We start from the raw sequence: 23,442 nt of genomic DNA, 5'->3' as shown, positions 1-23,442 counted from the left end.
TAAAAAATTTCCTGGTTTGTAGGTTGGAGGGAAAAGAGAGTAAGAAGTTAAAGTTGATATGTAGGATTCTGCCTTAGGTTAGCCCAGTGGTTGGTTGGTGGTGCTGATAAGATGGGACCACTCAGAAAGGGACAGTGGGATAGAAGGGACTCCTGGTGCATTTGAGATACTGCAAGACATCTGGGTGGGGATGGAAGATGGATACAGGACTGCACCTCGAGAAGAGACATTGGCAAGAGGTAATAATTTGGGAGTTGTCTGTAGGTACCTGGTATTTAAAGCCATGGGAAAGGATGAGTTTCAGGTAGGGAAGAAAACAGAGAGAGAATGGAGGACACCAGGTCCTTATAGGAAGGTGTGGTGGTTTTGCCAGAGAAGAAAGGGAATATTACAGGACAACCTCCCTTGAGCATCTTTGGAGCTTATAACACTCAATAAACATAAGCATCATGAGACAAATGGGAGATAATTTTTAGACACATCTTTCTTTATTCTAGGAATGAAAACTTAGTGAATTCTAACTTCTATATATGAAATTAGCTAATCAGTATGACAAGTGATAAGTGAAGAGAAAATTGCATTTCTTAAATTCGTGAAGGACTAGGACAGGGACGATTTGCTTATGTCCTAGAAGTTCTGTTTGTCTAAGAGTCTAAAGCTAAATGTATAGTGGTTAAGAAGCTAGTGACTGGGGTTGGAAAGACTAAGGTTCAAATTCAGGTCCACTAATAAATAGCAAGGAGAAAGTGGAAGAGGAAAACTCTACTGTGGGAAAAAGAAGTTATTTTCTCTGAGCTGGGCGTGGTGGCTCACACCTATAATCCTCACACTCTGGGAGATCCAGGCGGGTGGATTGCTTGAGCTCAGGAGTTGAAGACCAGCCTGAGCCAGAGTAAGACCCTATTTAATCTTAAAACTATTCAGATTAGAAATGCCTTTTTTGGAAAACCTCTGGAGAGGAGATGAGAATAGAAGGTATTTACTGTTTGGGAATCTTGAAAGTACTACAACAAAGTGATTTGCATACTAATTAAGTTGCAAACATTGGAACTAAATCTCTAAACTTAAGATAGATCATGTCAAAAGTGCTAAAGTTTCCCATCAAACATAGAATAGAATAGAATTTAAAGTCCTAACCATGGTCTACAAGGCCTCATGTTCCTTGGTCCTAGTTACTTCTCAGATTTCCTGCCACTCGCCTTGCTCTTGCAGCCACACTGACCTTCCTACTATTCTGAGGATGCGCCAAAGCAAGCACTCATCTCAAGGCTTTGACATTTGAGTTCCCCTTCTTTAGAAATTTCTTCCCCCTGTAAGTTACCTGGCTCATTCTATGACTTAAGACAGACCACAGATCTCTGCTTGAATCTTACCTTCAAGAGGTCTACAAGAGTGGCCTTGGCCTTCTCTATGCATCCTCTTTATCATGCTTTACTTTTCTTCATAGTGTTATGAAGTATTATAATTTTTAGAAATTTCTAGTTTTTTAGATAAGCTTTGATTTATTGGGGGGATCATATAAATTCTGATTTTTATGATTCCCAACATACAGGATGTTGAAGAGAAAGGTATAATGATAGCTTCCCTGCCCTAAATATCAGTCTAATAACCTTGGGTCTACCTTGCAGAAAATAATATAGTAGCTTATAGGAGAGTTACAAAGATGTGCAGGATAAAATATTTGTTTTCTCCAAAGAGTTTACCCAGGTCATAAAACCAAACACAAATAATTCTCCCAATCGCCCTTTTTGCCATTCTTGAATATAGGGAATTCTTAATTTGTTACAGGTCAGCTTTCCTGCCTTTAAAAGAATCAAATTTATTTTAAATAGACTTTATAGGAATAACTAAACCTTATTGTGATACTGAAATAATATGTAAGTCAGCAAGAAAGTTCTGAGACAGACTGTCATCATCCAAGAAACCCATTCCCAGCATCCTTTCTGATTCACCCATGCAAGTTTCAATTTGCTTGGCTTTTCGGTGTTGCTGGGAGGACTTTATTTGTTTACATCTGTGCACTTCTTGACTTCTTCATATGTCAAAACTTTCATAACAACCCATGTACAACTACTCCTGGCACCCTAATGTCCATATTCTTTTGCAGTTAATTGGTACCACCAAGATAAAAACTTTGAAGGGTAGAAAACATTGGCATTGACTTAATGCATGATCAGACCATGCAGCTCTTCAGAATCAAGCAAGCACTGATGCAAAGGCAATGCTTCTCTCCAACATGCTTAGGATTAGGTGTGATGAGGACTCTAGGGGGGGTTAGCCTATTCACAAATGATTCTGTGGCTCTACCAACAGTTGACCTTTGCCAGACATCAAGATTCTATTTCAGACTAAAACAAAGTAGGATGGAGTCTGTCTAGCAACTTCAGCCTTTATCATTTCTGTCTATGTGAAAACAATTCCTTCCTCCACAGAGTACTCGAAAATCAAGGAAGGGGGGTAAAAGTTGATTATAGGAAAATGAGGTGAATTGGATGGCAGACAATAGAAGGTTTTATGGAGAAGCTTCCTTGAGAAAGATAAATGAAGATGGGGGCAAGAAACATCCTTCAGGCTTTGGACTTGCCCTCTAATGGAACTCAGCCTCTAGCTGGGATATGCTGGTAACTCTGGGACATAAAATCAGAAAGTTGTTGTACATTTGGGTGAAGGACCAGAGAGGAACAAAAATTGTTCTTAGTATGTGTATGACAATACAGAATAAAAAAAATGTTTGCAAGTATGTTATTGAAACTACAGTCAGCTTGAATGATTTGTGAAAACAAATGTTGCCCAACTCTGAATTTCATGACCTCTCCTTAGTGGCTTAAAATTCGGCAGGTGGGAATAGTTACACCAATGAGAGTGAGTTTCATTTCTGTTTTTCCTTCTCATTTGGAGAACTTGGATGCTACCCAGGTACAAGCACTCACTGCTTTCCTTCTTCTGCACCTAACTCTTTGGTGGTCTGAGGTAGTGGAGGGATTCTACTTATCAGGGCTTCTGATTTGCCAGTTTCTAGCTGCCAGAACCCTCCCTTTGTCCACATTTCTCATCCTCTCTGAAGGGGAAGACTTTCTTGCTCTGGTCTTCATCGCTGATCTCAGATCTTCTGATGTCCTGGCATTTAAGGTCTGGCAATAAGGCTTTCCTGAGCTTCTGGCAATGAAGGTAACACCGTGTGCTCAAGCTGATGTTGGAGAACAAGTAGAAAACAGAGGTACACGGTGTCTGCTTCAGTTTCTTCTGCTACTGTTTGTGAGGAACTGTGACTGTCCCATATAATCCAGTCATTGCTGGAACCTTCCTTCATGTTACATAAAGGCTAAGTGGGCCTAAAACAATCTTTAAAAAATATTTCTGTTGCCTTTTTTATTTGTCTGAAAGAAAAATTTCCCAAAGAATTTTTAAATCACAGTATGTGAAGAAGTGAATCATCAGAAAGAAAAGACTTGGGATTAATTCTACAAATCTAATAAAACCCAATAGGTGTTGATTATCATTCCCACAGAAGTCTCAATCTAAAGAAGAAGAAAAAGATCATCTTTCCTTTTCTAAGAAGACATTTTATTAACGTGTAAAGCTCTTTACTGGAGTAGTGTTGCTTCAAAAACCGCAAATGCTCCTCAGAAATTTGTATGGAACATTTTAAACGAGTGGAGTGTTGGCATGGAGATGGCCAATCGCAATGAATCAATTCCTCTGAGACTCGGGCAAAATTCTACATGATTTTTTCCTTAGATTGGGAATTGTGGCAGCTCCATGACACTGCAGGGGAAACGACACTGAAAAGTGGGGTAATTTGGGTAAGCTTTGCTTTTAAAGACATCCTTAATGGTACAAGCAGTTAAGACATTTCTATATTATTAAAATAATAGCTAGTATTTCCCAGCTGTGATATCTATTATACTTGGAGCAGTGCAAAACATGATTATGTTGAGTAATCCATACAGTTAATCATCAGCACGCTGATGATTTTAGTTAATCACCATCATGCCTTCTGTGTCATCCCTACCCACAGACACTTCTCACATGTTAGTACCTAGATAAGTAGGCTGGAAAGTGGACAGGGTGGAACTTTAGTACCATGTTATGGGCTATTGCTATTTTTAAAGCCAGACATGTGGGAAGGCTAAAGGATACAAAAAGTTGTTCCTGATCCCCCAATATTCCAGAGTGTTGAATACTCCCCAGCTAACGTGAGTTTAACAGCTGCAGTGTTACAATATGGCTTTGCTTCCATCATGGGGCTGGTTTCTTTTACCTTTCCAGATGTTCTCAGCCCTCACTGTGGATTAGAGTCACCAGGGACATTTTATTTATTTACTTATTTTATTTCAGGTTATTATGAGAGTACAAAAAATTAGGTTGCAATGTTTGTATTTGTTAGGTAAGGTCCCTGTTGTAGTTGTGCCCCTCACCCAGGAGGTGGGGCCATATAACCTTACATTGTACCATTAGGTGGGAGCACACCAATCCCCTCCCTCTTTCTCTCTTCCCATTCCTCCCCTTCCCCAACTTGAATTAAATTGAGTTTTTCTCTTGTGTGGGCCTGTAATAGTTCATCTACTGGGTTTATATTAGAATTGAATACTTTGGATATTCATGCTTCCATTCTGTGATACTTTACTAAAGAGAATGTTCTCCACTGGGCATGATGGCTCACGCCTGTAATCCTAGCACTCTGGGAGGCAGAGAAGGGTGGATTGCTTGAGTTCAGGAGTTTGAGACCAGCCTGAGCAAGAGTGAGTCCTCATCTCTACTAAAAATAGAAAAATTAGCCAGGTATTATGATGGGCACCTGTAGTCCAGTTACTTGGGAGGCTGAGGTAGCAGGGTCACTTGAAACCAGGAGTTTGAGGTTGCTGTGAGCTATGATGACACCAAGACACCAGAGTGACAGAGTGAGACACTGTCTCAAAAAAAAAAAAAAAAGAGTGAGAGAGAATAAGAGAATGTTCTCCAACTCTATCCAGGCTAATACAAAAGATGTTAAGTCTCCATCCTTTTTATGGTTGAATAGTATTCCATGGTGTACATATACTACTGTTTATTAATTCATTCATGGGTTGATGGACACTTGGGTTGATTCCACATCTTAGTGATTGTAAATTGAGCTACAATAAACATTCTAATGTAAATGTCCTTATGAAAAAAAGTTTTTTTTCTTATCAGGGAAATTTTAAATAGCGCTAATATCCCCACTCTATTCCTACAGACTGTTATTTAATTGATCAATAGTGGGGCCTGGGCCATGGTTTTAAAAGTGCCCTAATACATAGTTAGGGTTGAGAATCACTGGTGGGATGCTGACCTGCTTCCCAATGATATATCACTCCCTAACCTTATCCCCTTCCCTAACCACTGCCCAGCCAGGTAGGAGGATCAGTGTGTCGATCAGCAGAAGATTTTTCTCCACATTTTAGGTGCTTCATCCTGGGGAAGTCTAACTTCAGACAGGATGTAATCTAATTAAGGAGACTAGATTTTGACCACTGTTAAAAGGCCAATGAGCTGCTTAAAGTTCTATATACTTCTCACTGCAGGTAGGAGAAATTAAGGAGTTGTCTTAAAGATTACCCATGAGCCTTGAAGAGCAGATAGTACGATTTGAACAGCGTCAGGGTGGCAAGCAGGTGCCTTATGTGTAGGAGTGAAGAGACTGGCCTAAACAGAGATGTGATAGCTTGCAGAGGTTTATATACATTTGACCCACAGAGAGGGGCTTTGAAAATCAAGCAAAAATCATTAAGTACCCCACTCTCTAGGAAATGAAGCACATTATGCCCAGTTCCAATAATGTTAGTGCAATTTAAAAAGATGGAATGAGATGATGTGACGGAAAGTGCTTAGGTGGGAGGCACTTTCCACTGCCTGGGCAGGGAAGGCTTCCCTGAGGAAGTGAGGTATGGGCCAACACTGGATCCAGCCCAGCAGAAAGAAATGAACATGGAATGCTCCAGAATGTAGCTGGAATGTTGTGAGCAAAGAGGAGAGTGAAGGGGGTGGGTTGGAGGAACAGGCTGGTTGGCAGTGAGCTCTAGCATTCCTGGGTCTTCATTTTTCAGGCTGTGTGCAGGTTAGCCAAGGCAACTCCTGCACGCTGCTGGTGACTATCCCTCCTCCTCACCACCAGTCTGCCTGCCTCAGGGCCTGAGGTCACGTTATTTCTGCTTAAAATAGAAATGGCTGCTCTTGACTTCTTATCTCTGGACAGTTTATCTGTAATATCTCGTAACGTCTTAACTGGTTACTTTTCCTATGAGCCCACACGCACTGACCCTGCTCTGATCTGTTTGCTTGTCTCTCTCTTTGCAAACCCAGTCATCTCCATCTGGCTACATACAGTGCCAGTGTGAATTTCAGTGGGAATTTCTAAACCACGTTCCTCACATTTCCTTGCCTGGGAGATGTGTTTCCTAACTTCTGCCCTTTGCCTCATCACTTTCTACACCCTTCCCTGACCATAGATTGGCTGGAGGAAGTCACAAACCCGCACCATAGGCTCAGTCTACTGCAGCTCCTTACTGTGTTTATAGAGTCTGATGCTCAGAGCCATGTAATATTTTTATCTCTTATAGACACTTTTAATTATGACTGTCCCCAGTCTTCCCCAGTGTGCTTCAGAGTCTCATCTACCTTATCTCTCAATCACATGAGAGTTAATGATGAGTGTCATTAACCCACTCAACTATTTCAGATTAATACTATTTGTTTAGTTATGAAACTGTGCCTATCAATCTATTAATTTATGATAAATACAGAGTAGTGTAAACCAGAAGAATAAACTTCAGTCTTTCTGGCAAGACTTTCAGCCAGTTTAAAGTTCTCTCCAGCCATTGATCTGTCTTTTCTTCCTTTGTACAGCCAGATTCTCCTTCCGGGTAGGTGGAAGCCAGTGCGTCTACGTTTGCTGTCAATCCTATAGTTTTCACTTTCTTTGAGCAGTTATCTACTTTTCCATAACCACCCTGTCTACCTCTGTGAGTTCCTTATGCTTTAATAATAATAAAGATAGCTAACATTAATTCAGGGTTTATTATCTGAGCTAAGTGCTTCATCTACACAGTCACATTTAATTCTTTCTGTAAGCTAATAAAGGAAGGGATTATTATTAAATGCAGAAGGAAACTCAGCACAAAGAGTTTAGGTAAGTTATCCAAATAACACAGCTGAAAAGTGGTGGAGCTGAGATTTAAACATAGCAAATTTGCTTTCAATTGTCCGTGTCCGCAACCACTTGGCAACATCACTTTACCTGCAAATATGAAGAACTTTGGCTGGACCTTGCTTGCCATACTCCTTTCTGTAGCTGCCAGCTTTGACTGGCAGCCTTCACAGCCAAACTTAGCACAATTCCTCTCCACTCACAGCCTCTAATTCTTCACTGATAATGTACTCAGGCCCTGTATTCTGCCACCAGCTGCATTGTTATATGAAAATTGGTATCTAGATGGCCTTAATTACTAAATCCAGTGATCTTTCTGTCTTTTTGAAACTCTCCCTCCTGTGTCTTTTGGTCATATCTTTTCTTGGTTTCTCCTGCAGCCTCTCTGAGCACTATTTCCTACCTCTCAGAAGATATTGCTAATTCTAGTTAAGTTTAGGGGAAGAATCTGGTTATATAACCAAGGATCAGCAAACCAAAGCTAGAAGTGGAGCTATCTGTATCCTAAAAATATAGACTGTAGCTTAATGCTGGATGCAAGTCTCAAATGCAAAGTCTGTAGCCAGAAGACGTTTTGAAGGCTGATTTTGAATATATGCATTCTGCAGTCACTCTTCTTGACTTAACTCTTGGCCTTGCCAGTTATGAACTGTGTGACTTTGGGCAAAGAAGACAACTTCTCTTAGTTTCATCTGGGTAAAGTGGGTATAATAACACCACTCACCTTATAGTGTCATTGTGAGGAGTAAATGGAATAACTGACTTACTAAGTTCATCTTATAATTTACTTATTTACTCCCCAGTTGTATATCGGATGCCTCCCATGTGTTGGGTACTATAGTGGGTGCTGAGGATACAATGATGAACAAGTACAGACACATGCCTACCCTCATGTAGCTTACAGTCTAGTTGGGGGTGGGAGACGTTAATAACACACATACCTTTATTCACTTGGATCAAGGCTGTGGATAAGGGAGGGGCAGGAGATAAAGTTGGGAGGGCAGGATGTGCAAGATTTGAAGAAGCATGTGTGGCAGCTTGAGGACAGCATCCTAATCCAATTCAGTGGGCAAGTGACATGCAGATGCTGTATTTGGAGGATGGCTTGGATGGAGGAGCTGGAAATGTCAGGCCAGTTATGCGAGAATGATGATCTGACCTAGTGCTTTAGCAGTAAGGTTGAACCTAAGGGTTCTGAGAGTATTAGGGAATAGAGTCATGTGTTTCCTCTATGCCCATGGTACGTCCAAATTTCAGAAACTTCAGGGAGCCAGAGGGATTCATGATAGCTCTTCCCTCAACCTGAATGGAACCTCCTATCCTTCTTCATACCAGGCGTGTCAACAAGCCCTTGTCTATTGGACTTCCTTTCTGTCAAGGCTTTTCTAACACTGAGCTGCCCCCTAGTGGAAACTGAGAGTCAATAACAGAATAGAATTTTTTCAGCTGTTTAGTGCAACCCTTGCATTAATTCAGATCAATGATAGATCACATACGCAACGATGATCTCATAAGATTATAATAGCGCTGCCCTATACAGGTAGACCATTTAAAAATTCTCATACCATATTCTTGCCCTACCTACCATTGCCTATAGTAGTTGGCATGGTAATACGCTGTACAGGCTTGTAGTTAGAAGAATAGGCTACACGACACAGCAGAGTGTGCAGTAGCCTCTATCATCCATGTCTGTGTAAGTACAATCTGTCATGTTTGCACAATGACAAAATCTGCAAACGATGTATTTCTCACATCATATCCTCATCATTTAAGGGACTCGTCACGACTGTACTTGTACATCTTAATTGAGCCAGGAAGTCATTTTACTTTTCAAAACTAGAAACTCTGTGTTTTGGGGATAGGGAGCCTAGAAAAGTCTAAAGACAGGATCTGCTCTTGACAAATTCCCTCCTCATTTGCTTGGGTGAAAGTCTTTATTTCTTCCTCCTCTAAGAAGCTCAGCTTTGCAGGATACAAAATTCTAGACTGGCCATTATTTTGTTTGAAAAAACTGAGAATGGAGCCCCAGTTCCGTCTAGTTGATAAGGCCTCGGTTGAGAAGTCTGCAGTTAGTCTGATAGGTTTTTCTTTGTCAACTACCTGGTGCTTTCATAGGAGTTTCTATGGCTGTGTGTCATGGTGATTGCCTCTTTCTGATGAATATCCCAGGAGTTTGTTGAGCTTCTTGTACATGGATATCTAGACTTCTAGCAAGATCAGGGACAATTTCCTTAATTATTCCCTGAAATAGATTTTCCAACCCTTGGGTATTTTTTCTTTGCCCTCAGGATCATGCCTATGATTCTTATATTAGGCCTTTTTATAGAATTCCATATTTTTTGTAGGCTTTGTTCATTCCTCTTATTTCTTTTTTCTTTCTCTGACCGACTTGTTTAACTCAAATGTGTCTTCAAGCTGTGAGGTTTTTTCTTCTGCCTAATCTAGCTCATTCTTAAGGCTCTCCCTTGTTTTGTATTGCCTTGAATTAGTTTTTTATTTCCACGCTCTGTTAGATTTTTAAAAAATAATTTGATTTCTTTAGCAAATTTTTAATCATTTCCTGCATTGATTTTATAGTTTCTTCCTATTGAGTTTCTATTTTCACCTCATATTCATTGAGCTTTCTTAAGATTTATTTTTGAAATCCTTCATCAGTCCTGTCGATATTTTTGTTTTGGTTGGTATTCTTCTATCTTGGGAACATTCTTTTGTTCTGATTTTTCATGTTTCCAGAGTTCTTTTGCTGATTACTTCTCATCTGGTCTTTCGATTGTGACTATGGCAAGCTCCGGTCCCCCAGGTGGTGCACACAAACACCCCCAAGCTTTCAGAGGGACCACGTAGCTAGGGGAGGGGAAGGGTTGCTTGACCTCTACTCCTTCTGAGGTGAGAGGGAGGGCAAGATAGATCACTGCAGATATCAGAACCAGATAGGTTTTTAAAGCCACTGTGGGGCTCAGAGATTGTTTTTCCAGCCAGTAAGGGGAGTGTCTGTTATGATGTTCAGGGCAATTTCTCCAAGTTGGGAAGGTTGCTCTTGAGGAAGGGGCCCAGAGCTCTAAGGCCCCAGGATAGGCTCTTTCCACCCTTGTCCACTAGGCAGATTCTTTGCGGAATGGGAAGAGTGCCCTCCCTGCTGGCTGCTCCCTCCCTGCTCGCTGCTCCCTGGAACCCCACAACACTCTCCCATCAGATCAGTTCACGCCCAGTTCCCTCACTGCCCCAGAGCAGCTCCTAAACTTCTCTTCAGCCCACCTGCCAGGCCCACTCACGGGTGTCTCTAAGGATGACTGGCCAGTAGGGTTCCCCAGTTGTGCCCCACCCCGTTTCCACCACAAGACATTAAGGAGAGAAATGTAGGCCTCTGTAACTAACCATAGGCGTCTCAGCCACAGACATGCTTCCTCTGGGAAGAAGCAGACACTCTCGAGTTTCTCGGTTAAAGCTGCACTTTCTATTGTAACGGGAGAGGAGCTGCTGCTCCAGTTCAGCCCCCCCACCCCCCGCCCCCCAAGGCATTCGGTTACGGTAAGAACCAGGGGCGAGGCTAACTCGCTCCTAGGGCCACAGCCCTGTCCACTTTGGCGGTTCTTGCGCAGAGGTTGCCGTAGACTTGCGCATAGATCCCCATTCCTCAGCGCCCCTGCACACTCTCCCATTGGATATGTTTGCAAGGGCTTCCTAATCACTCTATCTGGGACCAAGACCTTGCCCTGCATCTCAGTGCACCGTTTTTTTTTTTGATCCGGGATGGGCCATCAGGTCTGGCCTGCCTGTCTAAGCCACCAGTGCAGGGAACCCATGAAAGGACAGCAGACAGGAAACTTACAAACTGTGGCAGCCCTGCTCTCCACGGTGGGGAAGTGGGGCTGCAGTATCAGCCTGCCCAAGTGAAAATGCCTTTCTCTGATGTAGAGGAAGGAGGGGGTGCGGAGGGGTACAGAGGAGAGTGTCTTAAGTGTAGGAGAGCCCTCTGGTCTCCTGCCGCCCTCTCCCTGGGTGTCCCTTTTGAACACCTGAACTCCCGGGGTTCACTGGTTCACCTTGGTATTCCTATTTAGGTGACAATGCCTGGGCTCCTGTAGGGGGGAAGTACCTCCGGTACATTTGTTTTGTGTCCTGCTATTCATTGAATGCTCCCAGGTGGGGGAGGAGGACCCCTGTTACCCTTGCACTTGGTTCCGGGCCTCCCTGGTTTTGGGCCATGCCACTACTTCTCCTATCTTTTTTCTCGTCTTTGCAGTCTCTCTCGGTAGGGTCCCCATACGTCTCTGGTGTCTCTGCCTGTGATCCACACCTGAGCTGCAACTGCTCTCTACTCTCCTCAGTCCAATCATCTACCTTCCAGCCAGGATGACCCATAAGCAATGTCTCCGGTGGGTCATCTGGGCTCCTCATTTCTCAGGTCTTGTAATTGAACTTCCGTGGTACTTTGCAAAGCTCTTCACAATGCTTTTTATGAACAACATCTGATCAGTGATAGTGAGTTGGGTAACTTGTTATTTGAGTATGGTTTGTCTGATGCCTGTCTTTCCCACTCTCTCCAGACCTTTGAGTATAAGGGTCAGGTAGGTCTTGTTCCATCGCCTGGTGCTGCCTAAATTCTTCCCCACACACTTACGTTGTCTTCAGCAAAGTCCTGCTTTTCTGATAGGCTCACCTATCTGTGAGCCCAATACACAGTTTCCTTACTGAGTCAAATCTGTAGTATTTCATCCATTTACTCATTTGTCTATTTGAAGAACATTTCTGTGTGTCAACCAATTTTGGAAAACATACGAGTTTCCTATCGGACTTAGGCTTATTCTAGAATTGAGGACAGGCATAACTGAGACCAAAAATCTACTCTCCAAAGCAGTATATTGCACTTTGAAAACACTGAGATTTTAAGGTATTGTTATGTTTTTTTCTTGTGATTTAACATGTCTGTATTCAAAACCTGCTTTTGTTTTCCCCTAGCCCATATGCCAGGCGGCCTATCAGAATGACCTGGGGCAAGTGTGGCGGTGGGTGAAGGAGGACAGCAACTATGTCAACGTGCAGGACAGCTTTAACGGAGATACCCCCCTGATCTCTGCTTGCCGGCGTGGCCATATGAAGGTCATTTCCTTCCTTTTAAAAAGAAATGCTAATGTCAACCTCAAGAACCGGGTAAGGACATGACACTCAAGTGGAGAATATAATTGTCCATGGTAATTCCTTTCTCCTCTAATCCCTGGAAGTGGTGAATATTTTCTTATTGCTTGTAGTTCTTAATACTAACATCTATTGTAGCTTTTCTTTAGAGAGACTGTCATATACTGAGGACATTTTATTAGGCTAAAAATCAAAACAAAACATAATTCAATCAGCTGGCATATTTAATGATGAATTAGGTCTTTGTATTTCTGAAGAGGAAGAGAATTGTTCACCCGTGTGGAGGGATAGAGCTTCTTTCTTTCTTTTCCTCCTCTTTCCCCTCTCTCCCCATCTTCTTCCTGACTATTACAGAAGCAATGCGAAAGAATTTTTGAAAAAGAAATACTGACTTCATGCTGCTACTCCATTAGTTATAGTTCTATCTACTATGTTAATGTCTTCATGTCCAGAAGATCTATCGTGCGCTTGTAGAATGCTAAGGAGAAATTTACCAACGACAAATAAACTCACGGACCAGAGGCTATTTGAAGTCACACAGAAAGCCATAAAGAATATATTTAAAGATGCAGTACTAGCTGTTTTGGAGTCTTCAGGCCCGAGGCAGAGAGGAGTATGTGTCTGTTGCTATGACAATCCTGTGGAACCCCTTCTGAGCCTCCAGCATCTGCATCCGAGTGAAGGCAGCATTTGAGTTACACTGAGTAAAAGTCAAAAGTCATTCTGGTCAATAAGTATGAACCCGCTCATGTTCATTCAAAGAGAAAACAGCCTGTAGGGTCTCCCTGGCCCCTACTAAGTGATTTTAAAGAGCAGCTCGTGAGGAATAATAATGTCTTATCAGAATAGTGATCCCCACTGGACTTTCTTGTTTGTGCTTACTACTTTTTGCTTGGTTGGGTTTAAAATCAAGTCCTACTTGTGCTGTATCTAGCAGACATGCAGCTTAGTAGGATATGCTCTCTTTAGAACACAGCTAAGAAACCAGCTATGCAGAGCTGTGGTGAGGGATCTTGCCAGAAGGCAGATGTCTGTGGCTTCCTGTGCTCTTTAGGAAGCTGAGGAAAGGAGACTGTGGAAAGCCCAGGTGCAGAGCCGAGGAGGCATCCTTATCTCTGCTTCACCACAGACAGAGAGCCTCAGCCAGCCCGGTAGGAGCCTCTGGCACTATAAAAATCACTAAAAGGAAAAGACGTGAGTGCATACATTAGATTAATAGAGAGTTTGCTGAGAGAAGGTTTTGATTTGCATTCTCTTCTTTTTTAATGCTTCGTTTTTCTTTTTAATATTTCTAATGTCGTTTTAATACTTAATTTAAAAATCTTTCCCAGATACTAATATTTATATATTAATAACTTGAACTACTGATTTCTCATTCCTTAACTCTATCTATAAATTATTTCCATAAGTACCAAACAAAGGCCTTAAAACCAACACAAAGCTCTGCTGGTAATTCAGAAGTACAAGCCTGGTTCAGAGGTACATGCTTTTCATAGAGTGCATAGAGAACATTCTATGAAAAGCCAATTAAATGAAAACATAAACCTTTTTTGGGGAGGAGTCTGTGAAATTGACCACAATTGAAAAAGAAAATCAAGCATTGGTCAGGTAGGAAGTTTAAATGATTATCATCTTACTGGAGCACAATCTGGCAGTGCAGTATGAAGGGCATTCAAAACATTCATGCCAGGAATTCTATTTTTAGAAACATAGGTAAAGAACAAATTTAGAAATGTTGAGAAAGCTTTATGAATGAAGATGTTCAAGCATATGATTTATAAAAATGAAAAGTTAAAAACTTGTAATGTCCGATAGGAAGGGTTTGGCTAAATAAATTTGAGCTACTCCATTCAACGGAAAGTCACGCATCCATTGTAACTGTATGTTTAAAAATACTGAGTGGCCTGGAAAAAGTGCATATTCTAAATGTGCATTTATAGACTGAAAAAAAGCAAGTAAGATTTTGCATACACTATTATCCTACGTTTTAAAGTTCCGTATATATACACTTAAAAAGTCTCAAAGAAAATACAGCAAAATGGCAACAGTTAATTCTAGGCCATTCGATAGGGGGAATTTAAAATTCTATCATTGTATTATCATTTGGTTTCTAAAAAGTTTACCTTAGTATAAAAAAAAAAAGTGTCCTCGCTTAGGAACAGTGTCACCCCTGAGAGGAGACCAAGCTGTGTTGGTATCTGTTCTCTCTCTTGCTCTCCCTCTCCTCTCACTGATGTGGTTGGTATTCTAATTATTCTTACTTGTACACATTTCTGTCCACCTTTCATTATGAGGCCCTGAGAGAACTCCTACAACCCCTAAAATCTTATGTCTACTACCAGGTGAGTATTCTCATACTCGAAGAATAAAATTGAGCTACTTATATTCTTCTATCCTATGTGCATAAGGGAATATGGATACATTGCCATGTGGTTAAGATTTCCTATGAACAAACCATAAAATGGATAATCATACACCATCAATGACTAAGTAATAACGATTGCTTCTCACACTACACTCAATCCTGTGTTTATATCTCAGTGTGTTTTTTCTCCCCCAAGCTGAAATGAGTGTGAGTATGTGTTTTCTAAAGATTTGGACAATGTATGGTTTGCTTTTGTTGTCTTCCAGGGACCCTCCCCCCTCTTTTCCTTTAGACTGTTCAATATTCTGGTCAAGAGAAGCTTGTTTACTGATCAGACCTACCACACAGAAAGGGGTGCCATGGGTACCACAAAATCAAAGGCATGAACTAAACGTTTTGAGATGATGATCTGAAAATTTAAAATGAAATTCTTTATTAGTAAAGAGTCCCTTTTTTTAACTTTTAGAAAGGGAGAACCTGCTTGCATTATGCTGTGAGGAAAAAATTTACCTTCATGGACTATCTCCTCATCATCCTCTTAATGCCTGTCCTGCTTATTGGGTATTTCCTCATGGTGAGTAAATGCTGGTTAGAGCAAAGGGCAAATGTGGAGATCAATGGTGTGACTTGTCCAGTTTCGCTAGGCCAGGGGGATGTGGCAAGGAAATAATATCAAGTCTTTGGTTTGTATTGTATAAATGATGTTTTCATCATCCATGTACTGCTCTCATTGATGTGAAACCAAGAAAGGTGTTGAAAGTAGTTAAGCAATGGTAACATAATCTGTGCAAAGTTTATTTGGAAAAATAATTTTACTCTGAAGGAAGTAGAAAAATCCTGGGTGTTACAAAAATCCCCCTTTGAACTATTTTTTTCACTTTGTGTTAAAAAAGGAGTTTTTGTGTTTGTGCACATTTTTCTGAGTTTTTGACTTTGAAGCCCTCCCATAGAGTGTGTTAAAAAATAGATTCCCAAGAGTTTGCATCTAGAAACTAACAATGTAGAAGATATTTATGGAGAATTTGAAGCTCATCTGTCACCTTGATGGAATTACTCAAGCTTGAATGACTCTTTGTCAGGCAGTAACTACATTGAATAAAAAAAGATATGGTTGGTATAAGGAATGCCGTCATATTAGTAGGTAAACTTAAAGGGTTTTTGATTTTTTTGTTTTGTTTTGTTTCTTTCAAATAGGTTGACAAGTCCGAGTTGACTCATTCCCTTGTTTTCACCAGGTTTCCCTCAAGGCTAGTTCCATCTCTGGCACATGACTCACAAGAGGCCCAATTTAAACTCTAGTTCTATGACTAAGCTTTCCTCCATAGCTAAATGGCCATGGGTGTTAGTTATTCCTGTTAACATAAGCTCCAGAACCATCTACTAGTTGGAAATGCTATCTCTTTGGGTATTTAAAATATTACAGAACTATAACTAAATATGATAATGTTTGGATGTATGGGAGAAAGAGAGAGAGAGAAATTTAATTCACTGATAAATACATAATCTGCTTGTATCCTTGAAGAGTTCTTGAAAAATTTCATCCTGTATTTAGCACATAGCCTTTGAATATTTGTAGTTTGGGGCAGGGAAAATAGGTCATTCATTTTCACACTTTTTAAGAGATTCTGAAGAAAAAATATCACAGCTATATTTGCAAAGTTCGTTAAGAATTTTAGGACACAAAACTCTGCTTTCTAAGATGGTCCAATGTTTGGAGGCCAGGGGCCGGGTCAAAAATGTATTTGTAATGAACAGCTTGGCTCTAAGTGCACATCTAAGCTATTTGTTAATGAGGCCTGAAATTGTAAATTTGTGAAGCATAGAAAATTAGCGACATGAGAGGAGATGACAGAGGAAGGGACCAGGAGGGACTGAGTTTGTTCAGAGAAGAGGAAGAAGCAAAAGGTGGTTTAGAAGTTGAGAAAGGAGAGAAGCACAAGGAAAGGAAACTGGGGGGAGCTTCTCATGTGATGATGGCCTCAACTCAGGCTGTGCTCACCTGAGCAGATGAGCTTTGTTTCCTCAGGTGACGGGATATTGGTGGGAGGAGGGCTCCAACTGCCATGGAGTCCCATCTCCCGGGACTAAAAAGGAAAGGGGATTTCTGAGGAGACCAAGTTCATTTCATTCCTCTGTTCAATCCTTCGACATATACAGTAGAACCTCCATAGTTGACCACCTCCCTCCATGGACCACCTCCTTAAGTTGCCCTAATTTTCACAGACTGGAAATGCACCACATGTACATATGGGTACAGTAGCTCTAGTTCCTGGTGTTGACCACCTCCGTTTGTCAATCAGTTTGTTAGAGTCCCTCGGATGGTCACCCTACAGAGGTTCTACTAAATTGATTATGGATCTACTATGTGGTGTACTAGGTGTTAGGAGCACAACAAATAAAACAGGCACAGTCCTTGTCCTCATTAGGGTTAGAGGATGAAAGGGAGAGACTCATTAATGAGATGACATGAACACATGTAAAACTGTCACACAGCAGCCTAGAGAGGGAGATTTCACCTGGTCAGGTAGGACAGGGAAAGCCTCTTAGCTGAGATATAAAAGATGAATTTACCGGGTAAGGAAGGAAGGGAGGCGGCTTCTACGCAGAAGTAACTTCCTGTGCAGTGATCCTCTGGCAAGAAGGAGCTGGAGGGACAGAGAGGCTAACACAGGCGGGTGCAGTTATAGCAGGGAGAGCCAGGAGGTGTGGAGTGAGAGAGGAGCTAGGATCTGCACCATGTGGGGCTTTGCAGCCAGGCCAAAGACCTTACTCTTGCCCTCAGAGCAATGGAAAGTTATTGCAGAGCTTTGAGCCAGGAAGAGAAAGAAAGACAGGTCCTGGACCCCGTCCTCAGTAGGACTTAGCAGTCTAGGGTGAGGTCTGAGAATGTGCATTTCCAGTATGTTCCTAGGTGTTGATGCAGCCGTCTATGGCCACTCTGGGCACCTGGCTTCAATTTATAAATATTGGGGAAAATTTTAAGAAAGGTGCACAGATGCATGGGAGTGTTGGGATTAAAATGAAGCCTATTGTTTATGTCTCAGTCATAAGTTGGAGAAAATGTTTTGAAATTAAATTTTCTTGCAATTGCCATTTGTGATAGGTATCAAAGACAAAGCAGAATGAGGCTCTTGTGCGAATGCTACTGGATGCTGGTGTCGAAGTTAATGCTACAGACTGTGTAAGTTTGTATTTTTAGCCACGTTGGAAAAATATTTACAATGGAATTTGTAGGTGGTGTACTTGTCATCTATAAAGTTGCTTGCTTCCTCCCCGCCCCCCAGACACTTTTACATTTAATTTTCTACTTCTTTTTTATTTTCCACGGTCAGGTAACCTTGAGGTTATTTATATTTTGCTCAACTCATAGGGATAACATCTTTATTGACTATAGGGACATTTTAAAAAGAATTTGCTTTGACATTGGTGAGAAGTTAAGGAAAACGGAGGATTTGGTTACAAAGTACCATCCTCAAAGTTAAGAAGCTGGAGTCAGCATGCCCATGTGTAAATTTGAACTCATCACTTTCTGTTGTGTACGTGAAATTGAGCAAGTTATAAATGCATTTGACTCAGTTTCCTCATCTGTAAAATGGGGATATGCATCCTACTTATTAGGCTGGTTCATGTAAAGTACTTAGCAGACGCTTGTCCCATAGGAAGTGCTCACTGAATGTAAACAGCTACTGCTACAGGCAAGTTCCCAGCCTGCTGCCAAGGAGGGCCCTATCTGCAAATGAAAGATAAAGACAAAGGTCAAAGAAAAGTCAAATGACAGTGGAAAGAGCAGGGACAATAGCCAGCGCAGGTGCTCTCTTCTTCCTAAGTGTACGGTTTTGTTTTTGCCCTTTACTCCTTTGCACTCATCTTCCTTTTTTAAATGATCATAATGAGACGGAAGTTTATTTGTACAATTTTTTATTTGCTCATGTTAATTGAATCAAGTTGTGCATTCCCAGTTCTATATTTAAAAAGTTGGCAAGTGGAAATTTGATTCCCAAATTGAACATTCTATTTGCGATGCCTATTTTAGGTGTGTGCACATCGATGTATGTGTACCAGCATTGTTCTGCAACAGCAAGGATGCCCAAGTCCTGTTTCTGTTCATTATTCGTGTCACTTTGGATATATTTGGTTATGTTTGCATCAGGTTTAAATGGAGGAAATTTTCAGTGTGGGGTATGTGTGTGAGAGAGAGAGAGAAAGAGAGAGAGACAATACAAGCATATACATTTATGAAATGTAGGCTTTCCTTTTATTTCAAATGGAATTTTTGGAGAAATTTGGATAGACAACTATGGTGTGTCTTCATTTCCTTAGATACTTTTGAAATACAGTAAGAGTTTAATAAAAATGAAGTTGAACGTATTGGAGGTTTTTCCGTTGTATTTTAATTTAAATTCAATAGGTTTAAAATTTGTGCCTGGGATGAAAATTTCTCTGGGATATTTTCTAGCTATTGACATCTATCTGTGTCTCTAGATAGAGATGTTATATTCCTGTAGACAGACATGTGCTTGCACACACACACACACATTCCACCCAACTGCCTACATGTTAACATCCATTTTATACTTAATTCACTGTTTTTTATTTTTAGGTGAGTAGATTCTATTTCACACAGGAAAATTCAGAGCCAGATCTTCCATTCATCATGATGAATAAAAATAACTAATCTCAGCATTATCACCTGTAACTTTTGAGGAGTTTCCAGGGAATATGATTGAGAGCTAATTGTGTTAATCATCTTTACTCTAAAGACTATCAAGACAATCAAGTAATTGTCCTCATTGAGGAATGCAGTTAAAGATATTATTTTTTTTAATACTCAAAACATGGTTGCTTGGTTGGTCTTTTAAAAGCAAAATTCTAGACACCAATGCCCCAAGTATACATTGTTTTGGACTTGTAGTTGGTGGTTTAAATTAGGGCCAACAGAGTAGAACCACTATTCTATAACATAGGATATAAATTACGACAAATAACATTTGGGAGACCTATTAATAAAACTGTGTTGATCTTGTAGGTGTGCTGTAGCAATATGAACACCTGTCTTCTTTGAAGTGTAGGGATTTAGATCAAACTCATAGAGGGTATTTGTAAAAAGATTCATATTGGGACTTGTGAAGGGCAAAGATCGCACCATGATCTAGGTGATGATAACCTATCTACCAGGAAACTTTCTACCAAGGAACTTCGGCACAATTCAGCATCAACTTTTTATAAGGTGGAAATTTTTTTTTTTTTTTTTTTGTTAAAGTCTTGTTCTGTCACCAGGGCTACAGTGCAGTGGTATGATTGTAGCTCACTGCAATCTCAAATTCCTGAGCTTAACCTATCTTTCTGCCCCAACCTCCTGAGAAACTGGGATTATAAGTGATACTACCATGTCTGGCAATTTTTTCCTTTTTCTTTTTTTTTTTTTTGTAGAGATGAGGTTTTGCTCTTGTTCAGGCTGGTCTTGAACTCTTAGCCTCAGGCAATCCTCCCACCTTTGCCTCCCAAAGTGCTAAGATCACAGGCATGAGCCACTGTGCCTGGCCTAAGTTGCATTCTTTAGTTTAGAACAGAAATTGAAAAAGGCAGATATTGACGGCTTATAGGACAATTATGTGTGTGTGTCTGTGTGTGTGTCTGTATGCGTGTGTGTGTGTAGTCAGCAGGCTGCTTGTTTTGCTCAGTTGTACACCACTGAGTGTTGAAAGGACTAGCTATAGAAGCCCCAGTTGACGAGCTGCCACCTTGGCCCTCTGTGTTTCAGTATGGCTGCACTGCCTTACACTATGCCTGCGAGATGAAGAACCAGACTCTTATCCCTCTGCTCCTGGAAGCCCATGCAGACCCCTTGATTAAGAATAAGGTAAGGATCTGTGGACCACAGTCTGAGGTCCTGCTACCTGCATCTTCTAATCCAGGCCTCATGTTGAAGTAGATTATTTGCTTCTGATGTAAATAACAGTAAAATTAATCATCCTCATTAAGAATAGAGTTATAGTTATCCTATTACTATTAGAACTGAATGACATTTGAAGCCCTTGCCAAGCCAGGGAGTCAGTTAATCTAAGTTGTTTACTAGATCCTTTGCGTTGATGTTTGACTCTGTAGGAAATAACTGTGCTTTTCTTTCTTTAGTATGGTGAGAGTTCACTGGATATTACACGGAAGTTAAAATTTTCCCAGATTGAATTAATGCTAAGGAAAGCTTCATAATCCTTGTGACTTCACAAATGGAGACCTGGAGTTAGAGGACTGGATTCTATCTCCATCTTGAACTGTTGGTCTGTGGGCCACTCAATCTGGATGCCATTATTTTATGAAGATAATGATGATTGCCAGGGGCAACGTTTTCCAGGGAGCCTTTTATTTACAGTACTTTTTGCTTAATTGAGTTCACCATGGTGACAATACTTCTAAGGGAAACACTAAAGTTGTTGGAGACTTCATGTCAGTCAAAAACTGCTATTTCAGCCTGGTGCAGTGGCTCACTACAGTCCCAGCTACCTGGCAGGCGGCAGTGGGAGGGTCACCTCAGACCTGGAATTCAAGACCAATCTGGGGAACATAGCAAGACCGTATCTCAAACAACGACAACAAGAAGCTCAGTTTCTCCTGAAGAAGAAGATTAGGGTTATCTTCTGAGATCGTGTTCTCTCTTCCTAGTTGTATCCCTCTTATAAAGAGAGTATTTGGTCTCTGGAAGCCAAACTGTCTCTCTCAGCCCCCTTTGAGTACGGAGAGGAAGACTCAAAGTATGTACACTTGTATAGAATGGTGTGTAGATGTGTGTGGGTTTAGAGTCATGTGCCCACATTCCTTGGATGAAACAACTGCAATAAAAACATCAATCATGTGTTAGTGGTGGGTGTGTTAATCACCGAAATTGGCAGATTGACAATATAGAACTTTTACCAGCATACCACTAGACGTGTTGGTATCAATTTACAAATAAAAGCCATCATGTTTTGAACATGACTATGTACATGGATCTTTTGAAATCATCTTCATGACCTTCTTTTCAATACAGGTGGCTGGCTAGTTTGTTTTGTTTATTTCTATTGATGAAATTTAAAATACAATTGTACCCTGTTTGGATAAAGGACTTCTTCACAAGTAATAGAGTTGTATAATAAGGTAGTACTGGGATTGTGTCTCTAAGAGATTATGAATATACAAATATCTGTCCGTCTTTCTTTTAGAATGAGACAGAGTAAGAATACACTTTAAAAACATGATTGAATTTTGCAGATCAAGGCCGAATCACCCATAGCTATAGGCACAGGCCAGGCTACGCTATATGTGGTTACATATGCACTCTAAAAATGAAAGCTTTACTGTCTTTGAACAGAAAAAGGTCTAATAAAAATCAAAACTATAATAAAAAAATTAAAAAATTAAATCAAAATCAGCAATATTGATTGAACTATGAAAAGGCCTTAAGAGCACATGTTTTGTGAGGAAAACAGTGTGTAGAGATAGATTATGAAGACTTGAAATGTCTCTGAATAAATTATTTGAGATTCATTAGCACCGAAGTGGAGTTACTTGGTGACACTGGGGGGCAGAAAACACAAGTGCGTTTGACACACCAGCATACCGTCCACTGCATGCCTCTGACACACTGTATACCTTCAATTTGGTTTACGATTTAGCAAAATAGCCCTTATACAATTTATAACTGTCATCTGTGAAACTGTATATAAATTGAACAATTTTTTAAAGAAATAAATTTAGGTTTGTGAATGATTTGGTGCAACAGTCTCAAGATTCTTTGTCAAGAGTAAAGAATAGAATGCGTGACAATTGGTTTTGTTATGTTCATGACATTATAAAATTTTCTTCCTAGGTTTTGACTTTTGGAAGCAGAAAACTTTGGTGGCCAGGAACTTCTAGCCATTAGGTATCCTAGCAACAGGCTGTAAACTCTTAAACAAGAGACTCTCCTGACATGCTTTATGGAATACATAATGAATTTATTGGAAAACACATAAATATCCTACAAAATTTTCTTCTCTGAGATCCAACTGCCAAACTCGACCTAATTTGGAGGATGCTTACCATATTTTATATATTGTAACATTGATTTTTTGTTTGTTTGTGTATATTAAGCAGCTTGGTTTCCTGAGGTAGACTTGGCTTCCTGCCATGTCTCCATGGCAACGAGGTGAAAAAAAGCCTAGCTTATTTTGTCAAAGTCAACAACAATCCAGAGATTCAAGACCTCAGCATCTGTCCCAATGTGTCCTTTTACTTTACTGCTCCAAAAATACAGCTTAGTTTTAAAGAGGTTTTAAAGAGGTTTGCCTGAATAACGTAGGGACTGCCTAGATCCATTCTGGCTGTTAGGTAAAATTAACTATTAAAGATGGTAGAACTTATCTGTCGTCCACAACCCCTGGGCTGTGCACCAGTATGGGCCTGTGGTCTGTTTAGGAACTGGGCCACACACCAGGTGGTGAATGGCGGGAGAGCCAGCGAAGAAACTTCCTCTGTATTTACAGCTGTGCCTGTCCCCAGTATCACCACCTGAACTCCACTTCCTGTCAGATAGGCAGCGAGGGCATTATAGTCTCACAGGACTGTGAACTCTCTTGTCAGCTGCACATGCCAGGGATCTAGGCTGTGTTTTGTTGTATTCTTCAGAGAATACAATCCCTGAAGATGTGAGGTGGAGGTATAATGTGCCTGAATCATCCTGAAAGCATCCTCCCTCCCATGGAAAGGCTATCGTCCATGAAGCTGGTTCCTGGTGCCAAAATGTCTGGGGACTACTGGGATA

General features: G+C 40.7%; 1 protein-coding gene across 1 annotated transcript in view; it reads left to right on the top strand.

Moving 5' to 3' along the window:
- The window catches only part of ANKRD22 (ankyrin repeat domain 22), a 28,883-nt gene extending 7,266 nt beyond the window's left edge, over positions 1-21,617 (top strand). The window contains exons 2-6 of the mRNA XM_012801352.2: positions 12,125-12,316; positions 15,133-15,240; positions 17,770-17,847; positions 20,428-20,526; positions 20,799-21,617. Coding sequence (XP_012656806.1) covers positions 12,125-12,316; positions 15,133-15,240; positions 17,770-17,847; positions 20,428-20,526; positions 20,799-20,876 — 555 coding nt within the window. The 3' untranslated portion in view covers positions 20,877-21,617. The remainder of the gene's footprint in view (positions 1-12,124; positions 12,317-15,132; positions 15,241-17,769; positions 17,848-20,427; positions 20,527-20,798) is intronic.
- Positions 21,618-23,442: the final 1,825 nt, after the last annotated feature.

This window comes from Otolemur garnettii, unplaced genomic scaffold, assembly GCF_000181295.1.
Source record: "Otolemur garnettii isolate 467f Iridium unplaced genomic scaffold, OtoGar3 scaffold00008, whole genome shotgun sequence".
Taxonomy (NCBI): Eukaryota; Metazoa; Chordata; class Mammalia; order Primates; family Galagidae; genus Otolemur; species Otolemur garnettii.
Note: the sequence above shows the minus strand (reverse complement) of the source record. Positions and strands in the feature narration are given on the sequence as shown.